We start from the raw sequence: 22,085 nt of genomic DNA on the forward strand, positions 1-22,085 counted from the left end.
GGCGATGTTACAGGCGTACCAAGCCGACCTGCTTAAAGAGCTAGACGAGGGAGAAGAGATCAAGTCCCATGATATTTCAGAGCTAACTAGGACCGCTGATCTCTCCCTCCGTGCCACCAAGGAGACCGCCCGAGCGATTGGGCAGTCCATGGCAGCTATGGAGGCCGCGGAGAGGCACTTATGGTTGACCCTGTCTGATATGAAAGAGCAGGACAGGGTCTGCCTCATGGACGCCCCGATCCAGCCGACTGGCCTGTTCGGCGATGCAGTCAATTCTGTGGTCGACAGGTCTCAGGAAGCCCGCAAACAACCGGCGGTGTTCCATAAGTTCCTCCCTCGTCGCTCTCTCTGGCATCTGGGCAGGAGATGCCCCAGCCGCACCCTAGCTCCTCGTATCGCAACTCCCAGAAACAGAGCATTGCCTCTCGTGCTCCTCCGCATCGGGAACGAGAATTCTCCCGGCCGAGGTCTTCTAAGCCTAAACAAGATCTTAGGGCAGTCATAGAATCTAAGAAGTCCTCGGCCAAGAAGCCCTGACGCCAGAAGCCTAGGGTTTCAGAGGGCAGCCTCTGCTGCGGTAGAGCGCTACACACCGCAGTACACTGTGCCCGTCTCGCCTCAGCACCCTCTGGGCCGATCTGCCAACCCTGCCAGTGTTCCAGGGTGCAGTGGTCCCCAGCGAGCATCATTCTCAGTATTTTCCGCTCGCCACTCCTGCGGGGACCTCATACACCAGAAGTCAGTCTCGAGAGACTGATTCCCTTAGTAGATAATTTAGCAGCGTGAAAACTACTGTCAATTTTATCTGAATGGGTCCTGAACACAGTAGAAAATGGCTACCGTATTCAGTTCAGCTCTGCGCAGCCAATATTCAACGGGGTCATTCCGATGATAGTCGGCCCCAGGCAGGGTCTGGTTATGGAACAGGAAGTGAAAACCCTATTAGAGAAGGTGGTCCCTCCTCAAGACAGGGAGCCCGGATTTTACAGCCGGTATTTCATAGTTCCAAAGAAGGATGGGGGGTTGCGTCCGATTATAAAATAAAAAATAAATAAAAATAAAAGTGAAAATCACTGGTTATTGTTACACACAAACACACACACACACACACACACACACACACACACACACACACACACACACACACACACACACACACACACATATATATATATTTTGCAGATGGTTCAGTCTTTTTCTTTCTCTTAGGGAAGTTTCCCTGCTAAGTATTTTGTCCAAAGCACTTCACGTGGCACTTACTCTCTGGATACTAACTACAAGGCTTTCCTTCTGGTGGACGATGGGACCGAAGGACGTAAAGGTGGGGAGTTCGGATTCAGAGGCCGTCTGGAGGATTACATTTCACGTCAGCGCCCAGGTACAAGATTAAACTGAATTGCACTCTGCTCTTCATAAGCAGGATTCAGAAATGTTCATGATAAAATTGTGTTTAATATAATACAGTAGTTCGACAACCAGAATGGGTAATACTGCCGCGTGTCCCATCACCGCAGGGTCACGGCGTTAAATGCAAGTCAGTCACGTTTTTAAATCATTCGCGAATCTACCGCCAGGTGGCACAAAGGGACGGATTGCGAACTGAATGTAATTGTAAAATGTAGGTTTGTAAACAATGATGAAAGGAAGACGTAAAACAACAATAACATTATAACATCCTTAAAAAACATTAAAAAAAATACAGTGAGTTCATTTCAAAACGTGGGATACAGTCTACACATCAATAATGTAAAGAAAGACCTTTACAGAAAGGCTATTATGCATGCTATTGTTATTAAACAGTCATTACATATAAGGCCTAAGCTCTCTCTCTTTCTATATATATATATATATATATATATATATATATATATATCCATACATACACCAAACATTGAGTATTATCTGTTTCAGATGTTTAATCGCGCTGGTGCCTCATTCGCACGTATTCAGTGTAAATAGCAGCTGTTCACCATGCCATCCAGCGTGAACAGCGGGCCACTGGCATTTTTTTGGTCATTATGATTTTTTTTCTGCCGATACGGAAACACACGTGAACTACAAAGCCTATTTGACATAATGAAAAACAGTTAAGCTTGAAATGGGCAACATCATGAATATGGAAATGTTTGGATTTGTCCTGAATGAGAGAGCCCAAATTTACCTTATGTTTAGCTTTAAATTATTATAATTTTTTAATTTTTTGTTTGTTCATAGCTAAGCCTATATTATTATATACTAAAGTTATATTTATCCATTAGAATTATATATTTTTAATTCTTGTTCTGTTCTGATAAATTTTTTACATTTAAAGGATTTGTTGTAAAGTGAAGGGAACTAAAAATATCCTGTTGGCACATTGTAACATTATTAGGTCTGCCGTTATTATTTCTGAATACATTAAAATGCAACTTATACATGACATATATATTTAATTTCCTCTCACTAACTATATTTTTTCAGGTGTTTTTTTTAAACAAGCAGCAAATGAAAATAGCTGATTAATCTGTTAAAATTTCACCGTTTCAAGTTATAAACTCCTTGAGATTTTAAAGTAAGTTTAATAGTATTGAAATGCATTTCTAGCAATCTCAGGATGTTCTGTAATTGGCATACAAAGTTAAATCTTTTTAATTGTTCTTATTTTTCAAGGCTATAACTTTTAATATTTAAAAGCCGAAAGGGTCTTCTTTCCAAAAACACTAAAATCATGTGTGTAACACACTGAAGTAAGGAACTGTTGCAATTTTAAGTTAGGTGGGGCACTTTCAGATGTGAGTCCCATAATGGGGCGTGCTGGCTAACAGGTTAAAGTGAGTTTTGAGTAAAAGTGTACTAATAATTTCATAAATTGTCAGATGTAGCTTGATGCTAACGTTAGCACCAATGCTACTAATAGCAGGTGCTTTTCTTCTTCATAATGCATTTTTGTCTCAATAATTCACGTAAGGTCGTAAGAAAATGTTTTGTTGTATTTTTATAGTAAGACTTTTGATAAATAAGGGCTAAATGCAAAGAGAGACTGAAGTGAGATCGCTGCTTTGTTGCTTTGTAAAGCCTGAAAAACCACAATCAAGGCTAATAAAGGTGGAATAAAAACAAAAGAATAATGATAAAAGAATAATGCGGATAATGTGTCATACCTGGCGGAGGTGTGAAAGAACCGTTTGGTGAGAACAATACAATCATGATTCGGGCAGTTTTCAACAGTGAAACATACACAAAGAGCACAGCAGTGTTTACATGTGAGATCTTACAGAGATGACAAGGGCCATAAATCAATCTGATTAGCCTTCTCTAAAAACACACATGACATGGCCTTAGAAAATATTTCATAAAATTCACAGTTTTACAGATTCGATTATGAAATTTTTTATGAAGTCTTGGAAGACTTGTGGCCTTAGCTACACTGTGTTTTCAAACTCATTTCCTACATCAACATTTTTTTAAATACATTTAAAACATATGTTTTTAATATTTTTATTTTTGTTTTTATGTTTGAGCTTATATATCTCTATTATCATAACAGTCTGAGTGATTCTGATTCCTGAACAGTAAACTTTAAAGTGTCAGCTTTGTGAACAAAGGTTGATTATGTATCTAGTCAGAAAGAATCATGAGCAGAAACCTTTTTATTTTGGGTGTGTAATTTCGGTCTCCATGCCAAAAAAGGGGGGTTACTAGTAAGGGGTTAAACTTAAACTTTAACAGACTTTAACATTGTTAACTGAGAAGATGCGCAAATCCATGTTAATTTCAGCATTTATTTGCGCATCTTCTCAGTTAACAACAGCTCTGTGTAGTAACAGCTGCTCTATGTGAAATCACGCACCTGATGGAATTTACCGCTGATTAGAGAACCGGCTTTACTGACGAGATGCGCATTAACGATCGGAGCAGCCCTAGTAATAATACCCTATCTAAAAACATCCGAAGGTGAGCTATGGTGGTTTCGTTTTACAACACGTACATGCGGAACAACCAATCAAAACTATGTCAGTTGACCAATCAGAACACGGTATGCTACCGAAAGGTGGGGTTTAAGGAAACTGAATCTTTTGAACAGCTTCTCGCGAACCGTTTGGGGATCTCTGAGAATTTAGGTCATTTTAAAATGATATTTTGACAAAATGACAATGTTTTTTAACCTTGCATGGATTTAAACCTGTTGTACAGGACTTATAAACAGTGATAGGAACCTTAGAATTTTAATCTTACTGGCTTTTTAAATAGGGCAAATTACAGGTATGATGCAGCAGGCATAATGAGTGGAAGTGGTAGAGTTCAGCAGGAGTCTGGCGAGAGGTGCCACCTGTCGACCAGGAGGAAAATAGCAGTCCAGTTAAGGGTACCTTACAGCCTTAATATATTCCACGCTCAAGTACATGCATTAAGTTTGCCACAAAGCACAGGCAGAAGTAGCCTAATAATTGTGAAAAAGGAGACCTTAATTATTTATTAATAAACAAATGTTTTCTTGTCAGCTGCAAGATGAAATGAATGGTGCTGGCTCTCCACATGGACCTGCCTTTAAAGAGATATGCAACCTTCACAGATTACATAATACTTTAGTTTTGAATTGATTCATTTGATTTGTCAATTAATGGAGCTCGTTTTTACATTGTGTGCACTTTGTTGATTATAATGAGAGAACTTGAGTTTAAACGTGAGGACGTTTTATCAGTCCACCAGTCCAATCAGTCCATTCTTTAGAGTTTCAATGATTTAGCTAAATCGTGCAGGTTTAATTTATTTGTTTCTTGTTTTAATTAGGCCTAAATAATGGGAGCAAAATTATACAGTGCCTCACGTTTTACTAAAATAAAGAAAATAATTTATAAAACACGCAACAATTTCTTAATCAGTGTACAGACAAATATATATTTTCCCAAATAAGTTATCTGTCAAACTATATGACAGGTAACGAATAACAAAGTAGTGCATGAACAAAATGCATTCTGTTTTAGTAAATCGATTTTAAAATATAAATAAAAAAATAGGCCTAATATGTGAAAATATTGTCATTTTGCATTTTAATCCATGTAGCCTATGTAACCCTTCTCACCCGGGTCCTCTCTGACGCTCCGAGCGGGGCTCGAACCCGGGTTTCCGGCATGGGAGGCGGACGCACTAACAAGGAGGCTAAATGGCTACAGCTGTTATACCTAGATCACAATTTCTTTAGAATAATATAACATAATTCATATTATATAAATAATACTGCACACCTATTAAATGTAAAATCTAAAATATGGTGTAATACTGTGTAGCGTAGAGTAATCATTTCGCAAGCTCATAGGCTTGACATTTATCCTGCTTGATTTTGTTCTAAGAACTTCAAGTAGCCTGATAAACTTTAATCTGTGAATATTAAATATTTTAACTACAGCGTTTTTCTTTAATTTTCCCTGACTGCAGCCATCAAATGTAACAAATTGGTGAGGCAGAACTTATCTATTTGCGAAACTGTGCTTTTATGCGCTTGTTTGATAACTTGTTGTTAAGGTGCTACCCAGCGATCAAAAGCTGGAAATGCACTTTGCAGACGCGGTGGTGGGGGTAGGTTGGTAGTTTGGCCACCTACTGTATTACTTATGTACAGTTGAGATAACATTGCCATGTTTCATTGCAGTTATTTAACTGAACAGACTTGTAACAGGCTAACCAGCAAACATTGGTTTAACAAGGGGTGAAATGCTCGTTTTCACTCAATATCCTGTTAATCTTGAGTACCTATAGAGTAGTACTGCATCCTTCATAACTACAAAAAGTCTTTAGTTTCATTATATTTACCGTACGGTTATTTCCCCGGAAAAACACGAGCACCTGGAGGCGTGACGTGTGGGCAGAGCTGAAGAATCACGAGCGCGAGTAAGCTTTTGCGTTGAGAGCGTTTGGAAACTTTACCATGAGGAAAAAAACATCATCCAAAACAAACCATGGCTAACAGTCAGATTCAGAGTATATTTATGATCCAAAATCAGATCCAGAGGCTGAAATTTAACAAGAGCAGCAGCAGCAACAACGTCTCTATGTGGTATGTACTGAAACTGTATATATTTGCTTAGCGGTTTTGGAAAATTACTTAATTACATTAAGTTCCACTTTGTCGTCTTTTTTTTTTTTTTTAAGGTGTACATGTGGAAAGTGCAGTTTGATGACAACATCGCATGTTGTTTACTTGATGTGCTTACGCGCCGATAGCTAAGTTAACAACACAGAGATATTTGAAGCAGTTTTACTCACCGCCTGCGGTTCCAACACACGATTGTGACCCTTTTTCGTTGGAACTGCATTATCCTTTAGAAATAAACGATATGCAAATCCGGCGTCAAACTGGGCCTTGTTTGTAAAACAAGCATCTTCGAAATGCAGGGAACAAACAAAAACACTTGCACAACTCCGTTGATGCTCTGTAAAAATAAACTCCATCCACCGGTCCCTTAATGCTGTTTTTTTTTGGGTAATCTGTGCTTGCCCTGGCAACCAAAAACACACTTCTTTTGTGACAATTCGGTCTCTCGCTCTGATCAGTGAACGTCTCTGCTCTGTTCTACGGGAGCGCACACGCTCTTCCGGGAGAAGTGCCCTTAGGAACCATTTAAGTAAATTCCGCTCCATCTTACGTCACACAGAGCCATGCTCGAAAAAAACTTTCCGAAACTTGTGACAAACCGGAAGGAGTAAATACTCCTTCAAACGTACAACTTAATTTTTGAAACTTTGTCCATGTTTAGCATGGGAATCCAACTCTTTAACAGTATAAAAAACTCAGTATGCATGAAATAGCATTTCACCCCTTTAAGTATAAAGATAACAAATGCTTATCAAATGAAATATAAACCATATTCAGTGAAAAATCATTAATTTATAATGTTTAACATGTATAATCACATTATGTATTTTATGATAAGATCACTTTAATGAAAGCAACAAGGATTTCATTTTCACTGCGGTTGCTTAAATATGTAATCTCAGCAGGCAGTGCAAGCATTGACATTCCTGTTCTGAATATGCTGATATCTGGAGAAGTTTCCATGGTGGAGGTGAGCAGATTTCAATTATAATAAACAAAACTTCCTCTATCCTACATCTGAAAGGTATATTTAACTCAAAAAATTAAGATTTGCTATTAATTTACTCACCACCAAAGGCCATTCAAGAGGTAGGTGACTTTTTTCTTTAGTAGAATAGTAAAGAAGATTATGAGCTGAAACCACAGCCCCATATAATGGAGGTCAGCAGATACCAGCACTTTAGAGTCAAAAAAGTATATACAGACAAGACTAAAGGAATACCCATGGTTCCTGATGATATATTGAGGTCTTTTGTCCTGTGCAAGAAACTGAACATTATTTAAAACATTATTGCCTGTAATCCACAGCCTTACGGTCAGCAGTGACGGCTGGTTGACCAACAAATAAATCTTTTTGAAGATTATTTTGGTTATTATATGGTTATTTTTAAAGCCTGACCAATATGTTTTTTTTTGTGTGTGTGTAAAAAGTTGGGACACTTTTGTGAATAAAGAGTGAATAAAAACTGAATGCAATATTTTATACAGAATACAACATAGATGACATATCAAACGTTTAAACTGAGAAAATGAATAATTTTAAGGGAAAAATAAGTTAAATTTCATGGCATCAACACATCTCTAAAAAGTTAGGACAAGGCCATGTTTACCACTGTGTGGCATCCACTCTTCTTTTTATAACAGTTTGCAAACGTCTGGGGACTGAGGAGACAAGTTGCTCAAGTTTAGGAATAGGAATGCTGTCCTTTTCTTGTCTAATAAAAGCTTCTAGTTGCTCAAGTGTCTTAGGTCTTCTTTGTTGCATCTTTCTCTTTTTGATGCACCAAATTATTTCTATGCGTTAAAGATCTGGACTGCAGGATGGCCATTTCAGTACCCAGATCCTTCTTCTACGCAGCCATGATGTTGTAATTGATGCTGTATGTGTTCTGGCATTGTCATGTTGGAAAATGTAGGGTCTTCCATGAAAAAGACGATGTCTGGATGGGAGCACATGTTGTTCTAGAACTTGGATATACCTTTCAGCATTGATGGTGCCTTTTTTTCTAGATGTGTAAACTCCCCATGCCACATGCACTCATGCAACCCCATAACATCAGAGATGCAGGCTTCTGAACTGAGTGCTGATAACAACTTGGGTTGTCCTTGTCCTCTTTAGCTCGGATGGCATGGCGTCACAGTTTCCCAAAAAGAACTTCAAATTTTGATTCGTCTGACCACAGAACAGTGTTCCACTTTGCCAAAGTCCAATTACATTTTTTGGTTGACCTGTAGAGTTTTTGCCGGCAACGGGGAATGGCACGATCATGGCATCCAGTATGGTTTTCCAGCCTTGACCCTTGACGCACAGAGATTGTTCCAGATTATCTAAATATTTGGATGATATTATGCTCTGTAGATGATGATAACTTCAAACTCTTTGCAATTTTTCTCTGAGAAACTCCATTCTGATATTGCTCCATTATTTTTCACAGCAGCATTGGGGGAATTGGTGATCCTCTGCCCATCTTGATTTCTGAGAGTTACTGCCTCTCTGAGAGGCTTTTTAATACCCAATCATGTTGCCAATTGACCTAATAAGTTGCAAATTGGTCCTCCAGGTGTTCCTTATATGTAGATTTATATTTTCCGGCCTCTTCTTGCTACCTGTCTCAACTTTTTTGGAATGTGTAGCTCTCATGAAACCCAAATTAAGCCAATATTTGGCATGACATTTCAAAATGTCTCACTTTCAATATTTGATATGTTATCTATATTATATTGTGAATAAAATATAAGTTTATGAGATTTGTAAGTTATTCCATTCCTTTTTAATCACAAATGATTAACTGTGACTTTTAACTGTGTAGGCCAAGCAAGCTACTGCCAAACCAACAGGGGCAGGAGCACAGCCTTTTCAAAAGTAAACATCCAAAATGAATACATAATAATAATTGCTAATATTTTTTTTTCACAAACTTGTGTATTTTATAACATTTGTATTGTAACAATTGTATGTAATTGTATGGTCTTTTTGCAGTTTAATATTCACAGACCGTATGTATGCAGGGTGCAATTCGTGGAAAAAAAATAGAGGGTGGATGCTTAAAAAAAAAATCTGAAATGTTTTTAATACTATGGAAACTGTATTTAGTGTGATCTCAGATTGATAAAAAAAATCTGACTTGACAATTGCCAAAAAGACGACTACCAGGGAACACCTTTACACAATCACACATTAAAAAGTGGTATAAAAATATTTTTAATTCTGAATATAATTTTGTGAGTGTGTTAATGTCGACCCGAGAAGCAATTCCTACTTCAGAAAGTTAACTAGGCACAAGTTTGAGGTAAAATGCACTTGGGTTTTCAATGTCAAAACAGCTGTGATTCCAGTAACGTTAAGGAATAATTGACGACGGGCTGTTGAATTATTAGAAAAATAATGCACACCCGAGGTGGGTATGATGCGAAGCGGAGTCAATTATTCCACTTATACTATGGTTACCACACCTCAAGACATCGATCTAATGATTTATTTAAAGGAATTTGTTTGGTTTTTGTACTTAAATCGTTATTGTGGGTAGGAATATTTCTTCCGCATCTCATCCAATGCCTCTTTTGCTGATTTCACAATGTAATTTTAAAGCTGGTGACGGAGGCTTGAGTCATTGATATCATTTTAATGCAGTTATTAAAATGAAGTTATTAGAAAGAGAGCGAAAGAGACAGACACAGAGAGAGAGAGAGAGAGAGAGAGAGCTTGTGTGAATTAGACCGCAGCAGCATCTCTAAACATCCCTGTTATTACCTCGCTAGTGAGAAATGTTGTGTACTTTTGGAAAGTATTGTGTCATGTTTTTGTTAGTCCTGTAATTTCCGTCATTACAGTTTTTACTATGTGAAGTGATATGGAACTGTAATGCGGTCAAGGGAGCTGCCAGTTTGGGGAAATAATCAGATTCATGAGGCTGTGGATTACAGGTAATAATGTCATAAAGAATGTTGAGTTTCTTGCACAGACCAATTGTTTTGCATCATAATACCTCAATATATATAGTCAGGAGTCACATATATCAATTTTGTCTTGTCTGTGTATGATTTTTTGACTCTGAAGTGCCAGTAGCCTCTAACTTTTTATGAAAAGGACCATGGTTTCAGCTAAGAATATTCTTTACCCTTCTACCAAAGGAATAAAAAATGCCACCTATATTTTGGAATGAGGGTGAGTAAATTAACAGCCATTTTTCTTTTTTTTTTTTTTTTTTAGCAAACTTTCCGGTAACACTTTAGAATAAGGTTCCATTAGTTAATGTTAGTTAACTACTTTCGTTAACATGAACTAAGCAAGAACAATCCTTCTACAGCATTTATAAGTCTTAGTCCATGTTAATTTCAACATTTACTAATGCATAATTTAAATCAAAAGTTGTGCTTGTTAACATTAGTTAATGCACTGTGAATTACCATGAACTAACAATGAATAACTGTATTTTCATTAACTAACATTAACGAAGATGAATAAATACAGTAATAAATGTATTATTCATTGTTTGTTCATGTTAATTAATACATTAACTAACATTAACTTATGGAACCTTATTCTAAAGTGTTACCAACTTTCCCTTTAATTGTTCTCTTACATCTTCATTCATTTCAGGCATTAGAAATCTCTCTGAAGAATTCAATGCCCTGGTTGGTCCTGGCTGATTCAGGTGGGCTTGCTAATCTTGTGAGCGACATTGTGGAGAATGTGCAGTCTGATCCGATGTGTGCGTTTGGAGGAGCAGAGAAGGAGGAAGGGTCTCCCAACATGGAGCTAAGAGAACGCATAACCACGAAAGTAAAGAAACAGTTTCCTTCAGAGCAAGACATGGATAAGCTTGTTGATAAGGTAAATGTCACACTCTGATGAAAACCTTTTTTTTTCACTTTTAATCATTGTAAAACAATAAAATTATGCTACCATCTTTCTAAAGTCATCCCCTCTGTAATTTGGCTCCAAATGTTTTTGAGCCACCTCTACAAAATAGTGGTTTACTCTGTAAAATTTAAGCTATGATGTTTAATATTTAGAGTTTTTTATTCAGTTATGTGTTAAATTGTTATGCCACAGGTTTTTTAAGCAATTATTATTATTTTTTTTTTGCTGCTTGGCTCGCTTTTGAAAGGTTTTAAGCATCTACCAGAAGAAAGACCTCATCTCCATTTATCACGCAGAAGGAACGGATGATTTTGACACTGTGATGCTTAAAGTGCTTGTTCAAGGTAGATTTAAACTGGTTATTGCAGTGTTTGTGTCACTTTAACTTCTAAACTTTTCTGTCTACAGTGTACTTTGATGTTTATACATTTCAAATATTTTTAATCAACATAATTTTGCTGTGTGACTGTGTTAGCGAGTAAACATCGGGTTTCGGTGACTACTAACCCCTATGTGGATGAGTTGAAGCTGGCTGTAACCTGGAACAGGGTGGACATTGCCAAGAGTGAACTGTTCAGTGGAAACATTGACTGGAAGGTACAGTAGAGAATCGTGAGAAATATATAAGTTGTTGAGTGTTACAGTAGTTCAAACAGCACAGCATAGCACTAAAAGGGGCAAGGTCTTGGGTTTGATTACCAGGGTGAACTGATTACCGATAAATGTACACATTGAATGAAGAGTCACTTTGGATAATAGCGTTTATCAAATTGAAAGTGTCATTGACAAATGATTTCATGTCCATTGTTTTTTTTTTTCACAAGTTATACATACTACTGTTCAAAAGGTTGGGGTCAATATTAAAGAAATGTATATTTTTATTCAGCAAAGACACATTAAATTGATAAAAATTTGCAGTAAAGACATTTAAGTTGTTGCAAATCAGTTCAATTTCATTTAGTGAATTTTCCACAAAAATATTAAGGGCTCCATCATCCACCCGGCGCAATGTGACGCAAGGGTGTTTGCTAGTTTGAGGCCGGTGCGTTCGCGTTATGTGTTTAATAATAAGCATTTAAGCGCGTTGTGGACCCAATTATACTAAAACGCTCTTTAAATAACAAAGAAAAAACATTGCACCAGGTTTGAGCTGGTCTATGGCTCAGTCTATTTTCAGGTCCTTAAAATAGCAATGCTCCAGCAATGTGCCTGAACACACCTCTTTTTTTAGACCAGCACATGGGCTTGCAAATGCATTTTCTAATTAAACGATGTGGCGCTGGACGGAAAAATGGGAATGGCGCCGGACTGAAACTAGCAAACACACTTGCTGTTGCGCCTTGCGTTGCATTGCGCCTGGTGTATGATAGGCCCCTAAATATTACAATTCAAGGATTGCAATGCATAATAATTTTTTGTAGGCAAATTAAATATTAAATTAAATTTATATATTTATATATATATATATATATATATATATATATATATATATATATATATATATATATATATATATATATATATATATATATATATATATATATATATATATATATATAATATAGTACAGACCAAAAGTTTGGACACATCTTCTCATTCAAAGAGTTTTCTTTATTTTCATGACTATTAAAATTAAAAAGTAGATTCACACTGAAGGCATCAAAACTATGAATTAACACATGTGGAATTATATAAATAACAAAAAAGTGTGAAACAACCGAAAATATGTCATATTGTAGGTTCTTCAAAGTAGCCACCTTTTGCTTTGATTACTGCTTTGCACACTCTTGGTATTCTCTTGATGAGCTTCAAGAGGTAGTCACCTGAAATGGTCTTCAACAGTCTTGAAGGAGTTCCCCGAGAGATGCTTAGCACTTGTTGGCCCTTTTGCCTTCTGTCTGCGGTCCAGCTCACCCCTAAACCATCTGGATTGGGTTCAGGTCCGGTGACTGTGGAGGCCAGGTCATCTGGCGCAGCACCCCATCACTCTCCTTCTTGGTCAAATAGCCTTTGATGCCTTCAGTGTGACTCTAGAATTTCATAGTCATGAAAATTAAGAAAACTCTTTGAATGATAAGGTGTGTCCAAACTTTTGTTCTCTACTGTATACACACAAACACTAACACACACACACACACACACACACACACACACACACACACACACACACACACACACACATATATATATACACACACACACACACACACACACACACACACATCCACATCTGTGACTCTGATTGGTTTATTGCACGTTAGGCCCAAAAAATATAGAGAATAGGGACAACCCATTTAGAACATGCGCCCGGTCACGTCAATCGTTTTTCCGTCGTTAAAATAGCAAAAGTGGATTTGGACATGCCCGGAGTGCACCTGCGCAATGCGCTTAACACTTTGTGTTTAGATCGTTAAAACGGGGCCCTAAGCAGCACATCAATATGAATAAGCAGAAGTTTTTAACAGTTGATTATAATAATTATAATATAATAATTGTAATTTGCTTGAGCAGCAAATTAGAATATCAGTATGATTTCTAAAGTATCATGTGACACTGAAGCCTGGAGAAATTATGCATCAAAGGAATAAATCACACTTTAAATTCTATTCAATTAGAATTTTTTTTAATTTAATTTGAGCAATATTTCAAAGTAGTACAGTGTGAACTGTTTTTATGATCAAATAAATGCAGGTTTGGTGGGCAGAAGAGAAAAAAATCTTACCATCGCAAACTTGAATGGCAGGGTATCTTTTGAGAGGTTATGGAACTATTAAATATGCTTTAACTGATTGACCAACTCATCCCATATTTCCTCAAATTTCAGACTGATCAATACATTTGAGCACAGGAAAAAGTGACCAATAACAAAACAACTCCTTGTGTTCATATTAAAAATGTCCACTTCTAATCTGTTATGCATTAAGTGATGTTAATGATTGAAGTTGTTATATTTTGACATAAACAGTATGAAGATCTTGAAGAATCCATGACTGATGCCCTGGAGAACAATAAACCCCAATTTGTGCGTCTCTTCATTGACAACGGTCTAAACATTTTGAACTACCTGACTTACGGCCGACTGGAGGGTCTTTATGACTCCATCTCTAAAACCTCTCAGGCCGGCGTGCTGCTGCAGCATCTCCTGGAAGAGCGCATTAACGAGTCCAGTGATAAGACATGCCGTGTCAGCATTTATGAGGTGAGATCTGGAAATGGACAAATATTGGCAGGTTATTTAGTCTGTCACCAATTCATAGTAACACCCACCTGCAGGTAGTTTCCTGATTATTTGCACCTCCTGGGAATCTAAGATGTACAATACATTTTTTCAGCTGAAGAGAAATTAAGGTTTTAGAAGAAAATATTTTTCTCCATCTAATGCAAGTGAACATGGCTCAATAGAGATCATATTTGATTTGATATCTTCAAAGTAATCTTCATGACCCCACCCCTCAAATGTGGGTCTTCTATTTAAAATCATTCCACATACTTGATTTGGACTGTATTGTGTAGGGCACTTAAATGTAGTGCCCTACACTGAGTGTGTAGGGCACTTAAAATGTTGATCCCTGTTCACTAGCTGTAGACGGATAAAAATCCTTGAATGTTTTTCCTCAAAATCTTAATTTATTTTTATCTATCTAAATATTGCTATATGATCTAAATACTCGTGAGATCTGACCTAAATATTCATGACTTAAAAAAAGGAACTGATTACAGAGCTGCAGTTCTATGGATGTTTTGTGCACCAGTCGTGTGAATGAATATGTGCTGTTGTAAATGTCACCGATTTCTCATTCTACTGTAGGTGAGTCTGTTACTGGAGTATCTTTTGGGAGAGGTGTGCCAGCCCTTCTATAGGTCTTTGTTCAAAGTGGATGCAGCATCTACCAGAAGAAAAGCTTTGAAGGTACCAGACATCACTTTAGTTCTGTATAATTTTTAAATATATATTTTTTTGCATTGTCTACTCAGTACCCAAAAATGAAATGTTGTCTTCGAATACCACTCTACAGAGGGTTTGCAAGGCCCTAAAGGAGGAGCACTCGTATCAGCAAAGCATGTGCAGGCACCCGTGGTTATGTCTCTTCCTCTGGGCGGTGCTGCAGAACCGTGGTGAAATGGCGATCTTATGCTGGGAAATGGTAACATGCTTCTGATGATTTGCTTTAGTTATTGTTATATTATTAGGTATGCGCAAAATATCAGTTAAGGGCTGATATTTTTTTTAATTTGTTATTGGTAGGGATGGGTAGATCGACACCTAGTGTCGACACAGCTTTCGAGTTTTTGACACACTAGTGCTTTGAAACAGTGTTCCGAGCATTGCTTTATATGAGGCTGTCACGTGACCTGTGAAAATGAAGCTTTGTTACCTCACTGGCACTTCACACTAGAATCAAATACAAAGCGTGTTGATTGCACTGTCCCATAGCCGTGATACATTTAGTGCAATTTTATAGTTATATCAGTCAGCATGCCAGTATATAGTGTTTTTACATGGTGTATTGTTGTTAAGTATAGTACTACTCAGGACTGGGGAGTAACGAAATACATTTAACGGCATTACGTATTTAAAATACAAAATATGAGTAACTGTATTTCATTATAATTACATTTGAAATAAGGGGTAATCAGATTACAGTTACATCTGAAAAGTATTTTAGATTACCAGTGATTACTTTTATTTTGATGTAATTTCTTAAATTTATATTTAAGTAAGCAAAGCAGGTGTCGAGAGCAGCATTTCAGACAATAACTTACACAGAAATGATTCCTCTTTCCCATTGTCTTGCTTCAGAATGAACACACAGACACAAAATTATTTCAAAATAATTGTCTCTGCAAGTATTCTCGTAAACACAGTCGGTTATTTCTTAAGTGAACTTATACAGTGGAAAAATAAATATATTATATATATATATATATATATATATATATAATATTATAATATATATTTTCTAGTCTATATTTCCATCTTGTAATGGCGCTGGTTTAGGTTATTTATTTATTTATTTAAATATAAATTATTTATAAATATAGCAGACACTGTCTTAACTGTGTATTTGCCGGACACGATAGTTGTAAATCAGAGATACAAATCATCAGAACATCGTGTCAATACATTTTGTCATAAATAGAACGAGGCATCAGTTTACTGATGGGGATCATGTCGCATCACACCGCGTCAGTATAGACGTAGTGGACCCATACGATTTTCTGCAAAGTTGCTTTGAAAATTTGTATTATGAAAAGGGTTATACAATTAAATTTGACTTGATGTTGTGATGCTGATGCATAAATTCACTTTTAGCATTTCAATTGATTGATTTTAGTTTTTAGTGTTTTATTTATTTGAAATTTATATATATATACTCCTGAACAAAATCTTAAGACCATGGGATGCATCGCAAGTTTTACACATTTTGCACTAGTGGATCATAAACGAGTTGTAAGTGCTGCTTCAACATGCCAAAAGAAAAAACAGGATCAAGAGACAAAAAATAGAGAGTAGGCAATTTATTGAAAACTGCATTTAAAGTCAAACAGGCTGTTCATCAGCTGATCAAAAATTTAAGACCATCGCCCAAAAATAAACTCACAACAGAACTAAAAGTGTCAAAAAAGGACTCAGTAGTGAGTAGCCCCACTGTTCTTGTTGATCACTGCAAGCACTCGTTTCCGCCAGCTTGATGCAACTGTTTCAAGGAGGCTGGTGGGAATGTTGCTCCATGTGGTGAAGATGGCTTTATGAAGGGCATCCACGGTCTGGAACTGACGTCCGTTTTTATAAACTTCCCTTGCCATCTATCCCTAAATGTTCTCAATGGGATTTAGATCAGGGGAACACGCAGGATGGTCCAAAAGAGCAACGTTATTCTCCTGGAAGAAGTCCTTCATCAGGAAGACATTGTGAATTGCAGCATTGTCCTGTTGAAAGACCCAGTCACTACCACACAGACGGGGCCCCTCGGTCAAGAGGGATGCCCGCTGCAACAGATCCACATAGCCAGTCGCCGTTTGACGCCCTGTCCCATGTTTGGTGCTCCCTTGCAAATTCCAAATGGGCAAGTTTGTGTCGTGGAAGGAGTTCTTGAAGCCCTTCTCTAGCAGATGACGTCTTATGGTTATTGGGCTGCAGTCAGCATCAGTAAGGGCTTTAATTTGGGTTGAGGATCGACCTGTGTCTTCATGGACAACCCTTCGGATCCTGCGGCACAGTGCAGGTGAAATCTTTTTGGGTCTACCACTTGACGTTTTTGTCCCATAACTCTCAGGATTTTTTAAGAAATGTAAAATGACTGTCTTACTGCGTCCAACCTCGGCAGCGATGGCGCATTGTGTGAGACCTTGCTTGTGCAGCTCAACAATCCTGCCACGTTCAAGAAGAGAAAGCCTTTTTGCCTTTGCCATCAGGAGATCTTGACAGTATGACTGCTTGAAAAACAATGACATGAAAGCCATATTTTTGTGCAGATTTTACCTTTTTATGGCTATGGTCTTGTTTGACTTTAAATTTAAAGTCTGTTTGACTTTAAATGCAGTTTTCAATAAATTGCCTACTCTCTATTTTTTATCTCTTGCTCCTGTTTCTTCTTTTGGCATGTTGAAGCAGCACTTACAACCCGGTTATGATCCACTAGTGTGAAATGTGTAAAATTTGCAACCATCCCCTGGTCTTAAGATTTTGTTCAGGAGTGTGTGTGTGTGTGTGTGTGTGTGTGTGTGTGTATATATATATATATATATATTTGGTTTCATGAAGAACCCTTAACATTTATACAACCTTTTTCCACTGTGGAGAACGTTTGTAATAGTGGAAAAGGTTCTTTAGAACTTTAATATTTAAAAGTGCTGTATTGCATCTCTATCAAACAAACACATGAAAACAGCCCTTTTGGTACCTTTACCATGATGAGTTTATTGTGATATTTTAGATAATCTGCTCTTAGATAGAGATGTTCTCACAGCATCCCGCTCATCTGTGCTGCTTTTCTCTATCAGTGTGGTGAGTCTGTTCTGACGGCTCTGGGAGGATGCAAAATACTGAGGGAGCTGTCTAAACTGGAGACTGAGACAGATGCTAAGCTCCCCATGAAGGAGTTGGCCACAAAGTTTGAGTTTATGGCTCATGGTAGGATGTGTGATAGCCTTTGCCATTGGTATCTTATAAAACCAGTGGTAAAAGAAAGTTTAAGCTTCTCTTCCACTGCAATTGTTTGACAGATGTGTTCGGCACTTGCTACCAAACCAAAGCAAGTTATTCCTACAAACTGCTGATCCGCAAATCAAATCTGTGGGGTGATGCCACCTGTCTGAAGATGGCCATGGCTGCTGATGCCCGTTATTTCTTCAGCCACGATGGAGTACAGGTCTGTTGGCATGCAGATATTCATTGTTTCATTTGAAATAAGGTGAGTGTTTTTCTTAAACAGTCTCTTTTTTAGTCCCTGCTGTCTCAGATCTGGTGGGGTGACATGGAAAGAGGAACAGAGCTCTGGAAACTCGCGCTAACGATGATCATTCCTCCTCTCGTCTACACAAACCTCATCAAGTTCAAGTCAGTACATAAGTAGTGCCAATTTCCTGAGTTCCCTTTAAAGGGAACTTCGTACTGCGTCCTCTAGGGGTCGCTATGTGGAACATCTCATTGTGACCAGTGTCTAAGCATACATTGAAAAAACACCAACTAGTTGGCCGTCAACAGCCTCTGACGTCACTACTGGCGCGACCATAAACAGGCACGAGGAGAACATGTCATTCTCTTCTCGTCTTCACTAACTGTTCTGTTTGAAGCATGCATCTGTAAGAACTGGTAAGAGCAATCTCTCTCTGTATATCATGGCGACTATTAGCATTTAGACAATGTGTGCATCTGTGTTGGCGTTATTTGACACCCGTTGACACACACGATCTTTGCGTCATTTGTTTGGGTGAAGAGCACGCAATGTCATGTCTTTGAGGCAAATCTGTGTGCATTGTGAGCATTTTTTCAAGGAAAAAAGCTCAGCTCTCGTTCACCTCTCTTCTGAAAAAAAACAAAAAAATGCAGCCATCTGCTTCGCGCGGTTCAGAATCCGCCGCTGCTGAGGCACGGAGGAGAATGAGCTCGTGAGAATACGTGAGAATATCTTCTCTTAAACTCCCTTCTTGCCATCTATAGCCCCTTCAGAAATTAATCTGGCTTAAATGGCAAGGCATACGCAGCAGCAGATCAGGCTGTGGCTTTGTTACACACAATGGTGTTGCTTTAAGCATATCAGGATGATCTGCTAAGAGACTTGGATGGAGGCAAGGGCCTTTCTCCTGATCAGGTAGCTGCGCCGCACCGCGGAGCTCTCTCCATGCTAACAAAAGCAGGCTGCCTCCACCATGGGCGGGACTATGGCGGCCCTAGTGGCAGTGGAGAGATGTCTGTGGATGACATTGGGAAGAATGCTTCTGAGCTTTTCGGTATATCCGTTGAGATGGTGATCGAGAAGTTCAGGGAGGCGAAGGCGTCCTGTGCTGCTTTCAGATTCTTCATTCCACGAAGGTCCAGGTCTTAGCCGAACAACATAGGGGTCCTGGCCTGTCTCGATCTGAGGATCAAAGACGGGGACAGAAGGCTAGAGTCGTGACTCGCGCTCCTCCCCCACCTGTGGGCAGTGGTAAGAGGAATCATGGGTCATGAGGAGGTAAGCAAAACCTAAGGGATATGATCCAGATAAGGTAGCGTTCTCTTCCTATTCAGAGTGATACAGAGGAATCTACTCGTTCCCTTCTGCTTTTATCCTCCCCTTCCTAATTCCCCTGTAACCACCAGTTCTCCACCTGATTGAGGTTAGGTGGAAACCTCTCGCATAACAGTCTCCTATGCTGGACCTATAATGTTTTGAGCTGGTTTATGTTCATAGCAACCACCTTATTGAAGGTCCGGACTAAAAAGAGGTGCCCCTTGAGCGGGGCTCCAGCGCAGGAGGGTGGGTGAGTATGTAAAGCTCTCTGTATATACTTATGTGTATTAAATTGCTGGTGGTTATGTGTCTACTAATAAACTCTGTGAATTTCCTTTGCAGTGGTCATTTACAGTGTTTACTAAACACTCGTCAGCACCAGCTATCCGGCTTCATGTTCCGGTATTAGGTGGCTGAGATCACAGGCTTCTGAGGGAGCCTCCTTGATCATCAGGCCTGGCACAGCACTGCAGGGAATTTCATTAATGTCTGGCCAGTTCACCCTGAGGGGTCTCCTGGCCACTTAATGGTGCTGTCGCATCTAGCGGGAAGTGGAGGTGGCAGTTACAGAAGTCTTCTTGTATATGCTGCCTCAGGTGATGCGCCCCTTGCCCGAGGTTTGTAAAATTTAGCTTGCCTCTCCCATGCGATTCAGCACCTCTGCGATGCTTAGGAACCTTTAGGTACACACGCCAAGCTTTGTGTACTTTTTCAAAACCACATGATGGTCAGTGTGCATGTGAACACTTTGCACACTTTCTAAAATCCACATAAGTGGTAAGTGTGCACGCAAATCTCTGCGCAATTTCTGAAATCCTGTACTGCAGTGGTTTTCAACCTGTATGCCGCGGCCCCAGTGGTTCGCGGCGGTATTGCAGGTGGGCCATCAATTACAATTAAAAGAAATACTAATATTGTTAATATATGTAAAAATGTCTAAGTCATAACATAATAACATCATTTCATATATTTAAAATTACATAGCAAAAAATAAATATTAAACTGTAACTATGCTTCCACTATTCAAGCTCGCTAATTGGTTTAAGAATAAACCGCCAATTTATCTTAGATATTTTTGCTGCATATGTGACAGAACAACAGCAGTTGTGCCAAGCCGTGCCAGCCCAAGTTATTTTCTGTTCATTGCCAGTTCATTCAATAAAAACAGTTAACAATCTAGCTCCTGAGTACTAAGTTATTAACACGATTCTCGTGGTAGTTTAGCAGCGCTCCCCTTAAGGGACGCCTATGAGCACGCTACTCTGAGCTCGGAGTTCTCCTCTCATATGAGACTGAGTTCTCAGTTTTTTTTCCCCAGAGTGCTGCAGTATTGTTTCCATAGATCGAGTTGATGACTCTCAAACATACTGTTTTGAGATGCACTATTCCATCTATGAGCTGCTCTATCAGAGTGCAACGAGAGCCCCTCCTTAGAACAGTATTTTAAAATCTACGCTATGGTAAGTGTGCACGTGAAGTATTTGAACTGAAATCCACTATGTGTTAAGTTTGCACGCTAGTATTCTGCATTCTTTCTAAAATCCTATATGGTGAGGGCTTTACGCGGTTGCTTCGTGGCCTTTCATGAGTTGGTAAAAGCCCCATTCATTTTGGGTGCCACTCCACCTATGTATCCGCGGATACCGATCTAAACAGGGTGTTGCTACTAGAGAACTGTTCAGACAGTTCTTTCAGCAAGCTTATGCGTTAGCTATCGGTAGCCCCTGTGTGACAGACAAGACTTGGTAGAAAATGCTAGGTTCTTAGCCATATCCCTTTTAAGGAATCTTTCCTGATTCCAAGTGAAATGGTAGAGTTGGTACTTAGTGCTCTCTATGATTCTGGCCTATACTCCCCTCAGCATGGCGGCTTGGGTGTACTGTTCCCCATAGCGGCCCCTAGAGGACGCAGTTCGAAGTTCCCTTGAAAGGGAACGTATCAGGTTAAGCATGTAACCATGGTTCCCTGAGTAGAAAACGAGACACTGCATCCTCTAGCTCCCTGCCATGCTTCGGATGCAAGCTTCAGATGAAGAAGGGAATGACGTGTTCTCCCAGTGCCTGTTTATGGTCGCAATGGTAGTGACTTCAGAGGCTGTAGCCGGACAACTAGTTGGTGTTTTTTCAATGTAGGCTTAAGATATGGGTCATGCCGAGGTGTTCCCCATAGCGGCCCCTAGAGGACGCAGTTTCTTGTTCCCTACTCAGGGAACCATGGTTACATTCGTAACCTGAGATATTTCCTTGCATCTTTCCTTACATTATCACTATGCTTAACTTTTTTGCATGTAGCATAATGGCCTGTTTAACCTTTGTGGCGAGTGGAACAAATGGAAGACACAGTGGGTGTAACGCCAGGCCTCTGAGAGGGTTTTATTGAAATAAAATAGCCAGAACGGAATAAATGTGTCCAGAGGGAAAGGGTGTTCAAA

The 22,085-nt window shown here is 38.8% G+C and overlaps 1 protein-coding gene across 4 annotated transcripts in view; it reads left to right on the forward strand.

Annotated features, from left to right (window-relative positions):
• LOC113111985 (transient receptor potential cation channel subfamily M member 4-like) overlaps positions 1 to 22,085 on the forward strand; it is a 51,040-nt gene that overhangs the window by 16,274 nt on the left and 12,681 nt on the right. For 2 of the 4 annotated variants that reach the window (XM_026277296.1, XM_026277297.1), the window contains exons 6-16: positions 1,210 to 1,378; positions 6,976 to 7,043; positions 10,674 to 10,907; positions 11,185 to 11,281; positions 11,413 to 11,534; positions 13,903 to 14,136; positions 14,746 to 14,847; positions 14,954 to 15,082; positions 17,943 to 18,072; positions 18,165 to 18,310; positions 18,386 to 18,498. In XM_026277296.1, coding sequence (XP_026133081.1) covers positions 1,210 to 1,378; positions 6,976 to 7,043; positions 10,674 to 10,907; positions 11,185 to 11,281; positions 11,413 to 11,534; positions 13,903 to 14,136; positions 14,746 to 14,847; positions 14,954 to 15,082; positions 17,943 to 18,072; positions 18,165 to 18,310; positions 18,386 to 18,498 — 1,544 coding nt within the window. The remainder of the gene's footprint in view (positions 1 to 1,209; positions 1,379 to 6,975; positions 7,044 to 10,673; positions 10,908 to 11,184; positions 11,282 to 11,412; positions 11,535 to 13,902; positions 14,137 to 14,745; positions 14,848 to 14,953; positions 15,083 to 17,942; positions 18,073 to 18,164; positions 18,311 to 18,385; positions 18,499 to 22,085) is intronic. The other 2 variants (XM_026277298.1, XM_026277299.1) reach the window with 1 other exon arrangement.

Source organism: Carassius auratus, chromosome 12 (genome assembly GCF_003368295.1).
Source record: "Carassius auratus strain Wakin chromosome 12, ASM336829v1, whole genome shotgun sequence".
In the NCBI taxonomy this organism is placed as follows: Eukaryota; Metazoa; Chordata; class Actinopteri; order Cypriniformes; family Cyprinidae; genus Carassius; species Carassius auratus.